The sequence below is a fragment of the Medicago truncatula genome, chromosome 7 (assembly GCF_003473485.1).
Source record: "Medicago truncatula cultivar Jemalong A17 chromosome 7, MtrunA17r5.0-ANR, whole genome shotgun sequence".
Classification (NCBI taxonomy): domain Eukaryota; kingdom Viridiplantae; phylum Streptophyta; class Magnoliopsida; order Fabales; family Fabaceae; genus Medicago; species Medicago truncatula.
The window spans coordinates 23,640,618-23,657,595 of NC_053048.1; the positions used below are offsets into that span (position 1 = coordinate 23,640,618).

Genomic DNA, 16,978 nt, shown 5'->3' on the forward strand with positions numbered 1-16,978 from the left:
TTGTGATGTTTTTGCATGCTTTGAAAGGAAGAAAAAGAAAATCTAGTTCTAGATCATAAAAAAGTAAAAATAAAATTCAAGGAAAATACAAGATGTATTTTGTCAAACTCTATGTTGCTCTTAAATTTAGCAGATATTCAAATAAAAAAAAGTTTATCAAATATACTAATATACTAGCATAGCCATTGGGATTCTTTTTTTACTATGCACATCAAACATAGTAGTAATCTCAAAAATATTGTGATGGGGTCATCTGATAATAAAATGGATAGGTTGGAAAGTATTGAAGTGGAATAACTTCATGTGTGATTGTTGACTCTTTCTTCTCCTCTTTTAGAGGTCCAATCGAAACTACTTCAGTTTGACACAACTTTCTTAACTCGCATACTGCCTTTATTGGATCGATATCCCCCGATAATGTTAATTTCTTCTCTTTCGAGTCTATTGATATTGATTCAACCCCTGCAAAATAAAAATAAAAATGAATCTTTCATGTTATATGGTTTGTCTTTTTATTTAGACAAAAATAAAATAAAATTAGATTTCATTCTCAAACAACGGAGTTCAATACTATTTGAAATAGTTGTAAAATAACTATTTAAGTTTTTTTTTTTTAAAAATAAAGTTAGATTGCAATATTAATAGACCTTATCAAATTAATTTAAGTTAGAGCCATCTTATGTCTTCAAAAATTAAAATCAATCAAAATGGTATTGTAAGTGGAGATGGTGAAAGATTACGAGAACATTTGATATGTTTAGTTGCACAATCAATCCCACTATATCTCTCTTATCCACGCTTGTTGTGTGAATTTCTCTACCAAACTCTTTTTCTTTTGTTTTTGAAAACTCAGTATCCGATCCAAGAATCGACTAATCCGAGGGGAATAATCTCACGAATCATTTGCGGAGGACCCATTTAAAGACAGAGCAAGCTCTGTATGGACTTAGCCCACCAAAATTGACACCAGAGGAAATCAAACCTGAAATCTTTGGAGGAGAAAACTCCAAGATCTCAAACCAACCACTAGGCCAACCCCAAATAGTTTCTACCAAACTCTTGAATCCGATAAATAGTATCTAAAGTTTATTTCAGGATATTAAAATAAGTGTCTTATTCATGCATACAACTTATAAGTCATGTAATTTAGCCACATTAAACAGTAGTAGTACTTATAATATTAAATTTAATATGTACCTGAAAGGCTAGATACTGTCTTCATAACTTTTTGCTTGATTCTATCATTATAAAAGTCCACCTTCAACACTACTTTCTGTTAAAAAGTAAATTAAAGAATTAAAACCCAGCAATTAATTACTTCCATTCTAAAATATGAAAGGACATACCAGCAAAAAAGGGACAACAACAACATTATTCATGCATGAAAATATAATAAATTAAATGAGAAAAGTGAAGAAGAAAAATGGATTTCACAATTCAAATTCTGACCTTCATAATTGTTGAAGTTCGTGCGAGCTAACTAAGAATTATCGATGACAAATGCAAAGGAATAAGAATAGGAGTAAGTTGATGAAATTTTGAGTGAAGTGATTTTTCTAGCAATGAAGTGGTGATGTAGTAAGGATGAGAATTGGTCTATTTATATAAGGTAGATAGGAAGACTTGAAAAGATCATCAAGTCAACTAGTCAATTGAAAAAATATTGTTTTTTCTTGAAAAGTATATTTTGGTAGCATATCATTTTTTAATAACCGTGTGAACGTTGGTTTTGAATCATCAAGAAAGTTCCTACACAACAAAAGAGGGAATCAGTCAAATAATAATAGTAAAAGTTTTGCAATCATTGAAGGGTTTTTGATTAAAAGTTGTTTACTTTTTGCTTCGTGGCAGCATCTCATAGTATCATAAATAAATGAAACACGCGCTTAGAGTTAGAGCTTGTACGTTGTTAGGTGAGAAAGAGAATTGCTATTCCCATATTTGACATGGTCGTGCCATATCAGGAAAATACGATTTTGCCCCCTCGGCAGTTAACTGAAACAACCACTTGCTCCCTCTACATACTATTTTCTTCATCAACTTCATTTCCACCTCCATTCAATCTCAAAATTCAATATTTTTTATGGCATTGATGTTTATGTATTAGTTCGTTGTTAATTCATATTTATGTGTTGTATAATTGTAGTAATGGTAGAGAACGCGGAAGATGTTCCGGGAGAGACAAAACAAAATTTTGTCGAAATTTCCGGAGATGTCAAACCGCCTAAGGTTGAAGCGAAACCAAACATTGATGGAGCTTTCGTCCATGTTGAAGCTTCAAAGTATGTTGGCGGCTCCGGTGTCCTCCCACTTCAAGCCCACATGAGGTCGACACGGCTAGGTTTTTTTTCAGACGACGTTAAGTTGAAAGATAGAGATGAATTGCTTGAGTGGGCGCGTCGTCAAACAAACAAGGCGGGATTTACAATTGTTACACAAAAATCAAGCTTGATCAATCCAATGTTCCGCCTAGTGTGTGAAAGGAGTGGAGCTTACAAAGTGCCGGAAAAAAAAACCGAAGCATGTGAGAACGGGCTCAAGAAAATGCGGGTGCTTGTTCATGATTAGTGGATATCAAATAGTATAATATATTAGAAAACTTTTCACTCCCATCCCCTAAGAGAAGCTTGAATTACATTCTCCTCCCCTCTTATGTTAAAATCTACACTTTACTCAATTAATTTTTTTATTTTATTTTAATATAATCTAGCAAAAAAAAATAAACAACACACTTCGAAAAAAAATAGTATTGCGGGTTTATTTTAATATAATAAAAAATTGAATGCATATTTTACGATATTTTTTATTCATAATTTCATTAACATGTAGTTTTAAACCTTATTATAAAATATGAAACAACTCAAAATAAAATTAAAATATGTGAAAAATTACTAAAGTAAATAAAGCATGGTTATTTAAAAGTTAATTTTATACTCTAAATTATAAAATCAATAGAAAAATATTTAAATTTAATTATCATTGACATTTAAATTATAAAGAAATGAATTAATTTTTCTTTAATGGTGGTTCAAAATTAATATATATCATAAAAATATTTATTTATGTTAAAATAGATTAAAGTGTAATGCATATTTAATTATTAAGGGTGCTGGTGGTAATTCAGGCATCTTGTAAGGGAGAAGAATATACATTTTACTTTTCAAGAAAGACGAGTGGATATTTTAACATAAGAGGAGTGAGGAGTGTAATTGAAACATCTTTGAAGGGAGATGAGTGTAATTTACTCTAAAATTAATTTACATTTTTACCGTTATACTCCCTTCGTCCGTATATGTAAACATCTATTTGATTAAAAATTTGTCCTTAAATGTAAACCCTTTTTCAAATTACTAGATGCATTTATTATTTTTTTTCTAAACATACCCCTAATTAATATACTACTAACTTATCTTGAAATATGAAAAGTCAAATTTAATACACATACAAACAAAATACAATTTGGTAATATTAACACGCAAAATAGACACATTAATTACACTAACAATTTTTCTTAAGAAATGTGAAAAAAGCAAAATGGGATTATATATAGGGACGAAGGGAGTATAATCTTAAAACACTACTCCCTCCGTCCCAAATTATAAAAAACCTAGCTCTCACATCTCGCATCTCTCTAACAAACAGTCGCCGCTTACACCTTCTTCCACCCAAATCCAAACCCTCAATTTGCAAGATGTAGCCGCTCAGGGTGGTGGTGCGACGAGTGACACCAGTCCTCCGCACCACCTCTAAACGCCAGATCTGTTCTCCGATGGTCTTGTGTGTTTTGGTTGTTTTTGTTCCTATTCGAAATGGCAGAGACTTTTTCGTTTAGAATTGTTGCGTGTTTTATTTTCTGTTTGTGTGTTGTGGTGGAGTATGGCATGATTTTGACGATGATAGAAGGTGAAGGTGATGATGACGTGGTGGTTTTGCAGTGGTGTCGACTATGCTGTTTTGGTGGATCGGTGGAGAGAAGAGTCTGACTTGTTGTGGTGTGGTGGTGGATCTGCGGTGTGGTGGTGGATTTATTTGTTGGTGGTGATGAAGTGGTGATAGAGAGCATCGAAAACGTCGTAGCTGTTTTCGTTGTTGTTTTCGTGATGACGTGGTGGTTTTGCAGTGGTGTCGACTATGCTGTTTTCGTGGATCGGTGGAGAGAAGAGTCTGACTTGTTGTGGTGTGGTGGTGGATCTGCAGTGTGGTGGTGGATTTATTTGTTGGTGGTGATGAAGTGGTGATAGAGAGCATCGAAAACGTCGTAGCTGTTTTCGTGGTGGTTGTGTGGTGGCTAGGGGTGTGAGGTGGTGGCTGAGGAGAGGGTCAATGGGGTTTATTGGTTTTCGTGATTGCTGATGCTGGTTTTTGGTGAGGATTACTGGTGGTTAATGGTAGTTTTGGTGGTGGTGCTTGTGGTGGTTATGCTTTTTGTGGGTTTTCTTGGTTTTCAAATACACGGATGTTAGCTGGTGTGGTTTGTTTAAGGTGCGGTTACGTGGGTTTTTGGTAGGTTTGATGGTTATCTGGAGAGGTGTTTTAATGGTTTGGAAGGTGTTTTTGGAATTATACTACTGATCAAATGTCACACACGCTTATCCCTATAAATAACCGTGGCATCCCTATTTTGTGAAGCAGAGAACATCATGTATGACACCAAAGTTCTATCGTTTGAGCTAAATGGAATGGAAATCAAAACCACTATTACAAATCAAAAGAAAGTGATTGACAAACATATGTCGTCTTTCTTACACCCTACAGACAATTATGTAACCAAGGTGATCGGATTTGATACCGAGTGGCGTAAAATTATCGGTAAATGATCATGATGAAACCAATTCCCAGACCAAACCGGGAACTCTTCAACTTTGTGATGGACATTCATGTCTTATTATTGAGTTACATTGTCGGCATAAGGATGTTCCCCTTTCTCTGCTTAATTTTCTTTGTCAACCAAATTATACCTTCGTGGGCTGCGGAATTAAGGAAAATTTTGTTAACTTGGAGAAGCATCATGGGATTGGATGCAGAAATGCAGTTGAACTTGGACCCTTGGCAGCTACAGTCATGAAAAAGCTTCGTTTAAGCTATTGCGGCATTGATGAACTTGCATTTGTGGTCAATAACTTGATCTTCGAAAGTACAGGCCTTCTGACCTTGATTTTGATTGGAAATTTATTTGCAGTAATGAAGAACTTGCTAGACTTGCTACTGTTAATGTTTACTCTTATCACAAAATTGGTAGCACGTTGCTTGAAAGTAATATGTATTGATCGCTTGTGGCATGTTTTTCCTTCACATTGGTTTGCTATATATACCAGCAACTTTGCTCATTATTGAAAGCTTTATAAAAATCTCTAAGTCATCTACTAGAAAAAGCAAAATTAGCGATGGAAATTAGTGACGGATTTCTTTAGCTTAAAAGCATGTCATGGTACATATTTCGTTGGATGATTATCTCCTTAAATAATCCAACTGTCAACCTAAAAACCATCAAAGAAACCAAATCAGAATTGAAACAACAAAGAATTGTAGTTTTGAGAATAAATAACATCAGCAGAAATGGTTTGAAACGACGGCAACATGACGACGATGAGAGGAAGAGGGGAGATGTTGTTAATAAGGTGATCAACGGCGACGAACGGCAGCAGGTGGAGGTTTATGGCAATGAGAGGAAGGGGAGCAGAAGGACACGTTTTGTTTTGTTACTTTTTTTTATTAAATAAATATTTGTTTTTTATTATACATCTCAATGTTAAGATTTTTTTTGCCACATGTCACACATCTATAACCTAAATTGAGCATTAGGTAAATGGAGCATACCCTTTTCTATTTAGTCCATTTAAGTTATGGATGTGTGACATGTATGACACAATTAGATACATGCTTTATATTTTTCAAATGATATTTTTTTAAATTCTTTTGTTAAAATTAATTAATGATATTGTAAATGGTTTATCATTTATGTTGAGTATAACTTGTATATAAATACAAGCGAGGCAAAGGGCGAGAAAATTGGGTGTTATTAAACAATGTGGAGTTTGATTGTAATGTGATAGTCAATGTGCCATTTTTTTTTTAGGGAAAGTCAATGTGCCATTTATTTGGCAAACATTGAGGTGTGTGGATACCCAAACCAAACATATTGATGTGAGGTATCACACATTAGAGATTTACTTACACCTTGATAGATATTACATGAAAAAGTTCATACTTTAGAAAATATAGTTGATGTATTGACCAAGTTACTCATTAGTAAAAAATTGAAGCACCGCTTGGACTTACATGTTTCAAACACTACATATATTTTATCTTATTAATATCATGATTTGGAAGGAAGACAAGCATAATCCAATTCTAGGTCATATAAAGTAGAAATAAAATTCAAGGAAAACACAATATGTATTTTATCAAACTCAATAAAAGATTCTTTTCTTATTATGCACATCAAACGTAGTAGTAATTTTGAAAATATTGTGGTGGGGTCATCTGATAATAAAATGGATAGGTTCCAAAGTGTTGAAGTGGAATAATTTCATTTGTATTTGTTGAATCCTTCTTCTCATCTTTTAGAGGTCCAATCGATACTATTTCAGTTTGACACAACTTTCTTAGCTTGCACACTACCTTTACTGGATCAATATCCCCAGATACTGTCAATTTCTTCTCTTTCGAGTCTATTGATAATGATTCAACCCCTGCAAAATAATAAGAAAAAAATGAATCATTTGTGTTAGATGGTTTGTCTTTTTATTTACACAAAGGTCAAATTAAATTTGTTTTCATTCTTGAATGACGAAGTTCAAATACTATTTGAAATAGTTGTAAAATAACTGTGACTGTCATCGATATTAATAATAATTTTGCCTTATTTAATTTTTTTTTAATAAAGTTAGATTGTGTTAGAAATGGACCTTATCAAATTAATGTAACTTAGAGTCATATTATATCTTCAAAAATTAAAATCAATCATGATGGTATCGTAAGTGAAGATGATAAAAGATTACCGCAACATTTGATATGTTTAGTTGCCGATTTTCTAATTGTATGTCAACGGTAGTTAACCACCACTAAAAATTTTTGGTCATTTCCATTTGTAACTTACTAGTCATATAATTTAGCCACATTACATAGCAGTGGTACTTATATGATATATGAAATTCAATATATATATACCTGGAAGGCTAGATGCTGTCTTCATAACTTTTTGCTTGATTCTATCATTATAAAAGTCCACTTTCAACAACACTTTCTGTTAAAAAAAAGTAAATCAAAGAATTAAAATCCAGCAATTATTACTACCATTCTAAAATATAAAAGGATGCAAAAAAGGGACAACAACAACATAATTCATGCATGAAAACATAGTAAATTAAATGAGAAAAATGAAGAAGAAAAAAGAATTTCAAGATTCAAATTCTGACCTTCATAGTTGTTGGAGTTTGTGCGAGCTGATTAAGAATTATAGATGACAAGTGCAAAGGAATTATAGAGGAGCAAGTTTTGAGTGAAGTGTTTTTTAGCAATGAAGTGGTGATGAAGTAAAGATGAGAATTGGTAACTATATATATAAGGTTGATAGGAAGACTTTAAAGACCGTCAAGTCAACTAGTCAATTGAAAAAATGTTTGTTTTTCTTCAAAAGTATTAGTAACCGTGTGAATGTTAGTTTGAATCCTTCACAACGTACAAAAGAGTGAATCGGTCAAATAATAGTAAAAGTTTTGCAATCATTGAAGTTGTTTAATTACTTTTTGCTTCGTGGCTGCATCTCATAGTATCATAAACAAATGAAACACACGCTTTGAGTTAGAGATCCTATTTTGTTTGTTAGGTGGGAAATAGTAAAATACAATAAATTGGTTGGATAGAAAATAGAAAAATAAAAAACAAGCTTCGTTGAGAGCTTTCATGTAAGATTTCATTGTGCATTAGCAGCTTACCATGATTAACATAAATAAATGATACTATGAGATGACTAAATTGTATAGATTTGATTAGAAACTAGTTAAAAACCCGTGAGCTTGGGTTCAGGGCCGGCCTTAAGATTTTTGGTGCCCTGGACGAAACTATAAATTGTACCCTTTTAATTATTTAAATATTTTTATTGCATTTTTTGTTGCAAAATATTCATTTATAATCAAAGTTATCTAAAAATATTTTTTCAATTGAATTAATCAAAGCGAATTAAAGATATATATATATATATATATTACTAACTACTAAATAAAAATAATAATTTTGGTGCCCTAAAAAAGTGGTGCCCTGGAATTCCGCCCCTCAAGCCTTCCCTCAGGGCCACCCCTGCTTGGGTCGAATATTGTATTTTTGAAAATCTTTGTTATAAAGGAGAAATGAGCAAATTAAGGGAAATAACTGCACCTCTCTAAGAAATTGTTGTCCTTCATAAATGTGAAAATCAAGCAAGCATATTGCACAAATTTCAGCTATATGTACCATTCTAAAATATTTACCAAAGCATTATAAAGCTTTGTTGTAGGAAAAGAACATGTTCTATTTTGTTCAAGAGATTAGGAAAACAACATTATAATTAACATGATACTAATTGGAACCAATGAAGCAACCATGCAGATTAATGTTACATAATAATTAGGTTTATAAAAGAGTCTGTCAGTGTCATAGACTAACCAAAAAGTGATTTTTACCAATATTTACATAAGACAAAATGAACAAAACAAATGACATCTCAAGGTCAAGATAGTTTAGGATTACAATCCAAGCGATACGCCAAAATAGTAGAAGGTCAAATAGTTCAGCAGTAAAGGTCTACTTTGGAACAACTCGAACGTGCAAGTTCTTCGGTGATTTTTTTAGTGAACCACTGTCCACCCAAGTATTTTTCATAGCTTGCTCTTTCGGCGGTAATGCTGCGACACTTATATTTTCTTTATGTCTGGTCATCAATTAGGTTGATTGTTTTGCGCTTTCCTTTCAGATTTTTTCTTCACACCTCGTTTTCAAAATGCTAAAAAGGGAAATGACTGCAATATTAGTCTAATGCACATTAACATGGATAAAATGTCTGCGAATATAGTTATATATAATTTATAAAATGAAGGTAACGTAACTGATTTTAAGCTAAAGAAAATGTACCATGACTTGTAATTTATCCTCAGCTTCCTATAAAGTCCATATAAATCCATGCATGTGGATTATATGTACCCCGTTGACCAATTAACATTGTTGAAACAAATGGAAATTAAGCATCACTCCCGCATGTACATCTATAGCTAGCACCATTTGACTTTGATGCCTTCGGATATTTGGTGCAGCTATCATAATGTCACCCAAACTGGTTAGGATTGAATTCAGTTGTTTTCCCAAGAGTGATGCGGTATGTATCCTAACACAAATTATGAAGAAACCCGACGATTTCTTAAAAAAAAATGTATATCTATAATAACCTTATAATCGGAGAAAACACATAAATAAATTAAAGCACATAACTATACCATATAAAACGTCAGTTTTGAATTTCCATCTTGAATTTCCTTAAATGACATCGGCACCTTTGTACCAGAACCAAAAACAACCTTAAAGGGATGGTCAACGGGCTTAAATGCAATGTCTTTTTTTTTTTTTTTTGAAGGAAAATGCAATGTCATTATTACACACATGATAATTATACAAAGTATAATAAGTCATAAAGGAAATTACAACAAATCTTAACTAACTCCTCTAACCTTTGCATCATAAATAATGAGCTCCATATGTTGATTCTCATTACAACCAGTCACAATCCAAGATCAAGCACTCTAAATCCTATTTTCCAAATGTCCAAATCCTTTTTGAGATTTTTAATGTAGTCATAATCCCTTAACATTGAAAGCGCTATATAGAAATACAACAATACATCAGTTAATTTTATTCCCTTTGTTCATTCTGATATCGAAAGAAGCTAACATATTTCAGTGTGATTAATTTTTGTATATCAAATCAACCTGATCATAAATGCACAAATTTCTGTATCATCAACTTTCTGGACCTCAATGATATGACCAAAATAAATTTACACAAATCAACTTTCGTACGGCTCAATGATATAAGAAAGAATAAACCAAATATGAAAATTGTTACAGCTTTAGGAATACTCACAAAATCAAACAACAAATCAAGGTTCTTTATCATCAACTTGGAAATTTAACGTCACGTGTTAAAATATTAGTTGTATTAAATCTTTAACACCACCCACAATTGAATCACGAAAATAATGACATCAATCATGATATACCAATATAATAACCCACATGCATCAATTTTTTTTAACTATAGTACCAGAAGCTAAAGTAACAATTGCGTAAAAACCTTACCATGAGTTAAAATTCAATCATCATGACCTCTACTATAACCCACATGCATGCATTTATTTAGACCATGGAAAAAATGCATCAAATGCAAAAACATGATCGTCAAAAGCTAAAATAACAACTGTGTCACAACTCTACCATCACCTAAAATTTAATAATCATGACATCTACTATAATCCACATGCATGCATTTATCTAGATTATGAAAAAAATGCATCAAATGCAAAAACAGGATCGCAACGACAAACATGACAATCTGAACTAAAAAAAAAAAAAAAAATCATTTTTCTTGAAAACAAACCCAAAATGAAGAACAAAACACCTGAGATCAAAGGAGGATTTTTCTACATCCATGCATAATAACAATCTCTGGTACATAATCCACTAACAATCATGTCTAACTGTTATGTGGATTATGATGATGTAATACTTACCTCCAGTGGATCTGTGATGGACCGCCTACCTGTCTGTATGAGGCGTGAAGCTCGCCTAACACCTATGACATGGTTAGTGCCGTTGTTGCCTACGCTGATGCGCAGATAGGACAGGAGGAGGTCATGAGTCCTCAGCAGTGGTTTCAGGTCATGACCCATGTTAGGGAGCAGATCGCGGCGATCTTGACTAGGAAGCGAGGCCAAAGGCCGAGGAGGAGGCACCAGCAGCATCAACAGGACCAGGAGTAGTAGTATTTTATGTTTAGGATAGATTTTTAGGACTTGGTGTATATTTTCATGACATTTTGTTCGTTCTGTTGTATTTTAATGACATTTGTTACTTTGTTTGTATTTCAATGACCTTTTTATATGACAATTGTTCGTTTCCGTATCATATTTTTAATTTCAATTATGTTGGTAATTTTCTTTGATTGACTTTATGATTTGGCATTGAAACAATGTGTAAAAACACATGTAACAGGTTCTGCCTCAAGAGGTTCTGCCATTTATTGGCTTTAGGACGACACAGCAGTTAACTATCGAGGAAAAATTAAACCGGCGGCAGTAAACTACCGAGGTTATCCTCGGCAGTTAACTGCAACCATATTTTTAATTCCTCGGCAGTTAACTGCCGAAGGGGCAAAAACGTATTTTACTCGTGTTTCTCAGCCTAACCAAATGTGTCAACAACAATTCTCTATTATGTTTAAGTGTGAGTGGTTTGTCAAAAATCTGTTAAAAACAAGGGAAAGGTTAACTTATGCCCTTTGTGCATAAGTTAAGAAGTCAAATGTAGAAAGTTTTTCTTGAAACTTGTGCATTCAATATCTTAAATGTTTCAAAAGTTATACTTTCAATATAATTTTTTTTTAATTTCAATTTTAAACTCCTTAACTTGTGCCCTAAGGGCATAAGTTAACATGACCCAAAAAAATAATGGGATAAATGCTGATTGTATAAGGGTGTGACTCATATATCTTATGTCTTCAAGTTTTGTGTAAAGATACCATGTCTCTCCATCTCTCTTTTAGTGGTGGGTAGTTTAATTTTTGAAAACCACATTGTAAATTATAACTATCTGATTCATGTTTGCATTCAAGAAAACTATCATGATTTGAAAGATTTTAGAATCTATTATTTTCACATAATAAATACATTTAAAGATCTTACCTTCATTCAGGGTGATCGATAGTAAGTAGAAATAACAATCCTCCAAATCTCAATCTGTGCCTTTCCCATTCGTTTTTGAAAATTGCTTTTCTGACATAGAATACTTTCTATTGACACAAGTAAATGACGCTTTTACTCCCAACGGCGGTTAACTGCCGTTAGGCAATGCACTGGCAGCTAACAACCGCTGGCCTTCCAGCGGCAGTTAACTGTCATTGTGTTCGTGAAATATCCAAGTTAGTAGCCAGACACTCACTCACGCCATCATTTTCACCATCTTTCTCTCAAATTTTCACTCACTCTCTCTAAAAAAATTCTACCAAATCATCCAAAATTTCTTCCACTAAATCACAAGTAAGTTATCACTTATGCTATTGTCATACATTTTAGTTAGTATATGTGTTTATATGTTTATAATTTTAGTTGTTGTTTAATTATTAAATTTTGAACTTTTGTTTATAATATAGTTATGTTGTAGATCTGAAATGTTATTAACATATCTTATGAATATCTGTTATAATGAAGTTATATTGCTTGAATTTATATTTTTTTTCGAATTTTATAAATTTTTTAGGGTTTGAATATTTTTTTATAATATAGTTATGTTGTAGATCTGAAATGCTATTAACATATATTATGAATACATGTTATAATAAAGTTATATTGCATAAATTTATATTTTATTTTTGAATTTTATAAAAATTTTAGGGTTTGTTTAGGATTTTTAGAGTTTATGTCAAATTTTCACTACAAGTGTTTGAATGAGTTTTTCATTGATTAGTTTTAATTTCTAATTGTGTAGATTTGAAACAATGGCCGGGTGGATCGACGTTCATGCACAATTCAACGGCGGAGAACCTCAGAGGTTGAAGGTTTGATGCCTTGGTGTAACGTTAAGAGGTCTCAAGGATGAACTGACTGAATTCTACCAAGGAGTCAACACCGGAGACACAAGGAGGGTGGAACACGTTCGGTATAAACGTCCAACGCTCGACAATTGTCTTACCTCTGAAATGGGGTAATTCAAACTTGTCAAACGACCATGACTCAAGCATTTCGCCCATTTCGTTTAGATGAAGGTATTAAGTGTCAAGGAATGAACCTCATTTCGGTGGCACTTGAATACCATCATCTAAAGCAAGCCTAACAAAAATTTATTCTTTTCAAAGGAAAAACATGAATGCGAGGCAAAATGCTTGAGTCCTGTTGTTTGGCAAGTTTGAATTTACCCCATTCAAAGGCAAGACAATTGTTGGAGTTGGAATGCACATTCCAACTGCAACAATTGTCTTACTCTGGATGGGGCAATTCAAACTTGTTAATCGGCAGGACTCCAGAATTCGATAAGCGTCTTGAACGCTGGTATTCAAGTGTCAAGGAATGCACCTCATTCTTTTGACACTTGAATACCAGCGTTCAAGATGATAATCGAATACTAGAGTCCTGCTGGTTAGCAAGTTTGAATTTGCCCCATTCAGAGACAAGACAATTGTTGTAGTTGGAAGGTACATTATGGAATGTAATGTAATGTAATGCAATGTAATAACATATATTTTGTTTTGAATGGAACAATAATTATCTTATTTATTCACTTTTCAAATTTATTTATTCTTTACGCAATTTTAATTAGTTGAATTCACGTTAGATTTAATTTGTTTTTATTCGAATACGAAATTATTCAAAACGCAACTTTAATCGAAATTATTCAAAACGCGATTTTAATTGAAATTATTTAAAACGAAAATTTATTCAAAGTACCAATATGTCAAGCAAAATGTACCATAAAAAAAGATCCAAAACAATTAGATATTACAAAACATTACATTCAATCATCTTCCTCATCACACAAGTCAATTGGGTTGTCCTCGACAGTCCCTAGGGCACCTGCTTTTGGCTGAGGACCAAAATAGCATGTCCTCCCGCTCCTCCTCAACCTCGAATGATTATACACCAGCACCTTCGAATCCTTCTTTTTGAAAGATCCATCACATGTGATTCCGTGCCATGTCATCGGCGATTTTTCTTTCTTCTTGTTTTCACCCTCCTTCTTCTTGTTCAACTCAACGTTTCCCTGATTTTGAGACATATCTACATAAACAAATCGGCGATCAAAACCTACATCATGTCGTAACAATTCTACAATAATTCATCAAAACCTAAACTAATTCTAAAAATTATACCGTAACAAATCGTAACAATTCTATCACAAATTCATAACAACAAAATTTCATAACAAACCTAAACTAATCGCAACGATTATACAACAATTCTACCATAATTTCATAACAATTCTACAATTCTAACAATCTAAACAATTCTAACCTAAACCTAACAATTCAAACAACCTAAACTATCATAACATCATAAAATTAATAAACCTCTATAATCGCAATTTAACCAAAAAAAACTATCAAATCAATCACAAAATAGCAACGCAATTGGATTCGAAAAACTTAATTAATTTTGTGCTTGAAATTGGCTTGGAATGGCTTATGGTTTGTGAAATTCGCACCTATTGAAGCAAAAAACGTAACAATTGAGTTTTGGAAACTCCTATGCTGTTTTGTTCATATCACGAACACAACGGCAGTTAACTGCCGCTGGCTTCCAGCGGTTGTTAACTGTCGGCGCATTGCCTAACGGCAGTTAACTGCCGCTGGGGGTAAAAGTGTCATTTACTTGTGTCAATAGAAAGTATTCATTGTCGAAAAAGCAATTTTCTTCGTTCTTTCTCAACCCATTTTTATGGTTATTATTTCGAACTAGCAGAAAGCCCATTGCAAACGAACCAATAAAGCCAAGGTCCATGCTATTCAAAAAGAAGCACCGTGAAGGTGCACATGAAGCCTTGTGGCCCTTGCCGCACAGTAGCGCGCCATGATCATATCCTAGAGTCATAGTCATCTCTAACGGCGTTCAGGATTTATGTCGCGTAATACATAGTTAGTTATCGAACTCCTTGGCTATATAAGCGTTACTCAACGTCACACTCAAGTTACACTTTCATTTACCCAATTAGCTACTAGTTACTATATTAGTCAACTTAGGCTATGAATGTGTGACATGTGGCAAAAAAAAGATCTGAAGGTTGAAATTTATAATAAAAAACAAATTTATGCTCTCCTCTTTTACGTGTTCCTTCCTGCCCTCTCGTTTCATGACCGCCGCCACCAATCGATGTCGTTTCCTTATCCTTTCATCGTGTCTCTCCTCTCACTATGGTCTCCGCGCAACCGGCGTATACCTCCATTTCAAGATTTGTTTCCCCGTTTCCTTCAATCTGTCCTTTTTGGCTGAAACATATTTCGTTGGATGATTATCTCCTTAAATAATCCAACTGTCAACACAAAAACCATCAAAGAAACCAAATCATAATTGAAACAAGAAATAATTGTAGTTTTGAGAAGGCTGCAAAACCAAGTTGAAAATCAATAACATCAGCAGCAATGTTTGTAACGACGGCAACATGACGACGATGAGAGGAAGTGGGGAGATGTTGTTAATAAGGCAATCAGCGGTGATGAACGGCAGCGGGTGGAGGTTTATGGCAATGAGAGGAAGGGGACCCGAAGGACACCTTTTGTTTTGTTACTTTTTTTTATTAAATAAATATTTGTTTTTTATTATAAATCTCAATTCTAAGATTTTTTTTTGCCACATGTCACACATCCATAACTATGCTCCATTTACCTAATGCTCTATTTAGTCCATTTAAATTATGGATGTGTGACATGTATGACACAATTAGATACATGCTTTATATTTTTCAAATGATTTTTTTTTTAAAAATTCCTGTGTTAAAATTAATTAATGATATTGTAAATGGTTTATCATTTATGTTGAGTATAACTTATATATAGAGACAAGCGAGGCAAAGGGCGAGAAAATTGGGTGTTAAACAATGTGGAGTTTGATTGTAATGTGATAGTCAATGTGCCATTTATTTGGCAAACATTGAGGTGTATGGATACCCAAACCAAACATATTGATGTGAGGTATCACACATTAGAGATTTACTTACACCTTGATAGATATTACATGAAAAAGTTCATACTTTAGAAAATATAGTTGATGTATTGACCAAGTTACTCATTAGTAACAAATTGAAGCACCGCTTGGACTTACATGTTTCAAACACTACATATATTTTATCTTATTAATATATTTATGATGTTTCTTGTAATAAGAAATGGTTGGTGGTGACGCTTAATTTCTTAGTGATCTGTTTGCATGATTTGGAAGGAAGACAAGCATAATCCAATTCTAGGTCATATAAAGTAAAAATAAAATTCAAGGAAAACACAAGATGTATTTTATCAAACTCAATAAAAGATTCTTTTCTTATTATGCACATCAAACGTAGTAGTAATTTTGAAAATATTGTGGTGGGGTCATCTGATAATAAAATGGATAGGTTCCAAAGTGTTGAAGTGGAATAACTTCATTTGTATTTGTTGAATCCTTCTTCTCATCTTTTAGAGGTCCAATCGATACTATTTCAGTTTGACACAACTTTCTTAGCTTGCACACTACCTTTACTGGATCAATATCCCCAGATACTATCAATTTCTTCTCTTTCGAGTCTATTGATAATGATTCAACCCCTGCAAAATAATAAGAAAAAAATGAATCATTTGTGTTAGATGGTTTGTCTTTTTATTTACACAAAGGTCAAATTAAATTAGTTTCATTCTTAAATGACGAATTTCAAATACTATCTGAAATAGTTGTAAAATAACTGTGATTGTCATCGTTATTAATAATAATTTTGCCTTATTTAAGTTTTTTTTAATAAAGTTAGATTGTGTTAGAAATGGACCTTATCAAATTAATGTAACTTAGAGTCATATTATATCTTCAAAAATTAAAGAGAAAATATGTGCAAACTCAATGAAATGGGTATTGATGGATTACATAATATTAAATAGTTTATATTTATGCATTACATGTTTGGTGAATGGACGGATAATGCTTTGGAATTTTTTAGCAAACTATTTAATCCCCGTTCTTAATAATTGAGAAAATATGTTTTGTTGGTGACAACTTCCTTAC

General features: G+C 32.9%; 2 protein-coding genes across 2 annotated transcripts; both read right to left on the minus strand.

Moving 5' to 3' along the window:
• Positions 1 to 53: 53 nt before the first annotated feature.
• On the minus strand, positions 54 to 1,598 carry LOC25490382 (heavy metal-associated isoprenylated plant protein 39). Its single transcript, XM_024778525.2, has 3 exons — positions 1,450 to 1,598; positions 1,198 to 1,273; positions 54 to 462 (listed from the first exon to the last, which is right to left on the minus strand). Exons 1-3 carry the CDS (start codon positions 1,453 to 1,455, stop codon positions 230 to 232), a joined length of 315 nt encoding a protein of 104 aa, XP_024634293.1. The 5' UTR covers positions 1,456 to 1,598; the 3' UTR covers positions 54 to 229.
• Positions 1,599 to 6,208: 4,610 nt separating this feature from the next.
• Positions 6,209 to 7,562, minus strand: LOC25490380 (heavy metal-associated isoprenylated plant protein 39). The gene is made up of 3 exons (XM_013603795.3): positions 7,419 to 7,562; positions 7,171 to 7,246; positions 6,209 to 6,692 (listed from the first exon to the last, which is right to left on the minus strand). The coding sequence occupies exons 1-3, from the start codon at positions 7,422 to 7,424 to the stop codon at positions 6,442 to 6,444; spliced, it is 333 nt and encodes a 110-aa protein (XP_013459249.2). The 5' UTR covers positions 7,425 to 7,562; the 3' UTR covers positions 6,209 to 6,441.
• Positions 7,563 to 16,978: the final 9,416 nt, after the last annotated feature.

Excerpts from the sequence above, each read along its gene's own strand:
- LOC25490382 (XM_024778525.2), bottom strand. Across the intron at positions 463-1,197 it reads GACAGTATCTAGCCTTTCAG|GGGTTGAATCAATATCAATA; the intron begins GTACATATTAAA and ends TTTATTTTGCAG.
- LOC25490380 (XM_013603795.3), bottom strand. Across the intron at positions 6,693-7,170 it reads GACAGCATCTAGCCTTCCAG|GGGTTGAATCATTATCAATA; the intron begins GTATATATATAT and ends ATTATTTTGCAG.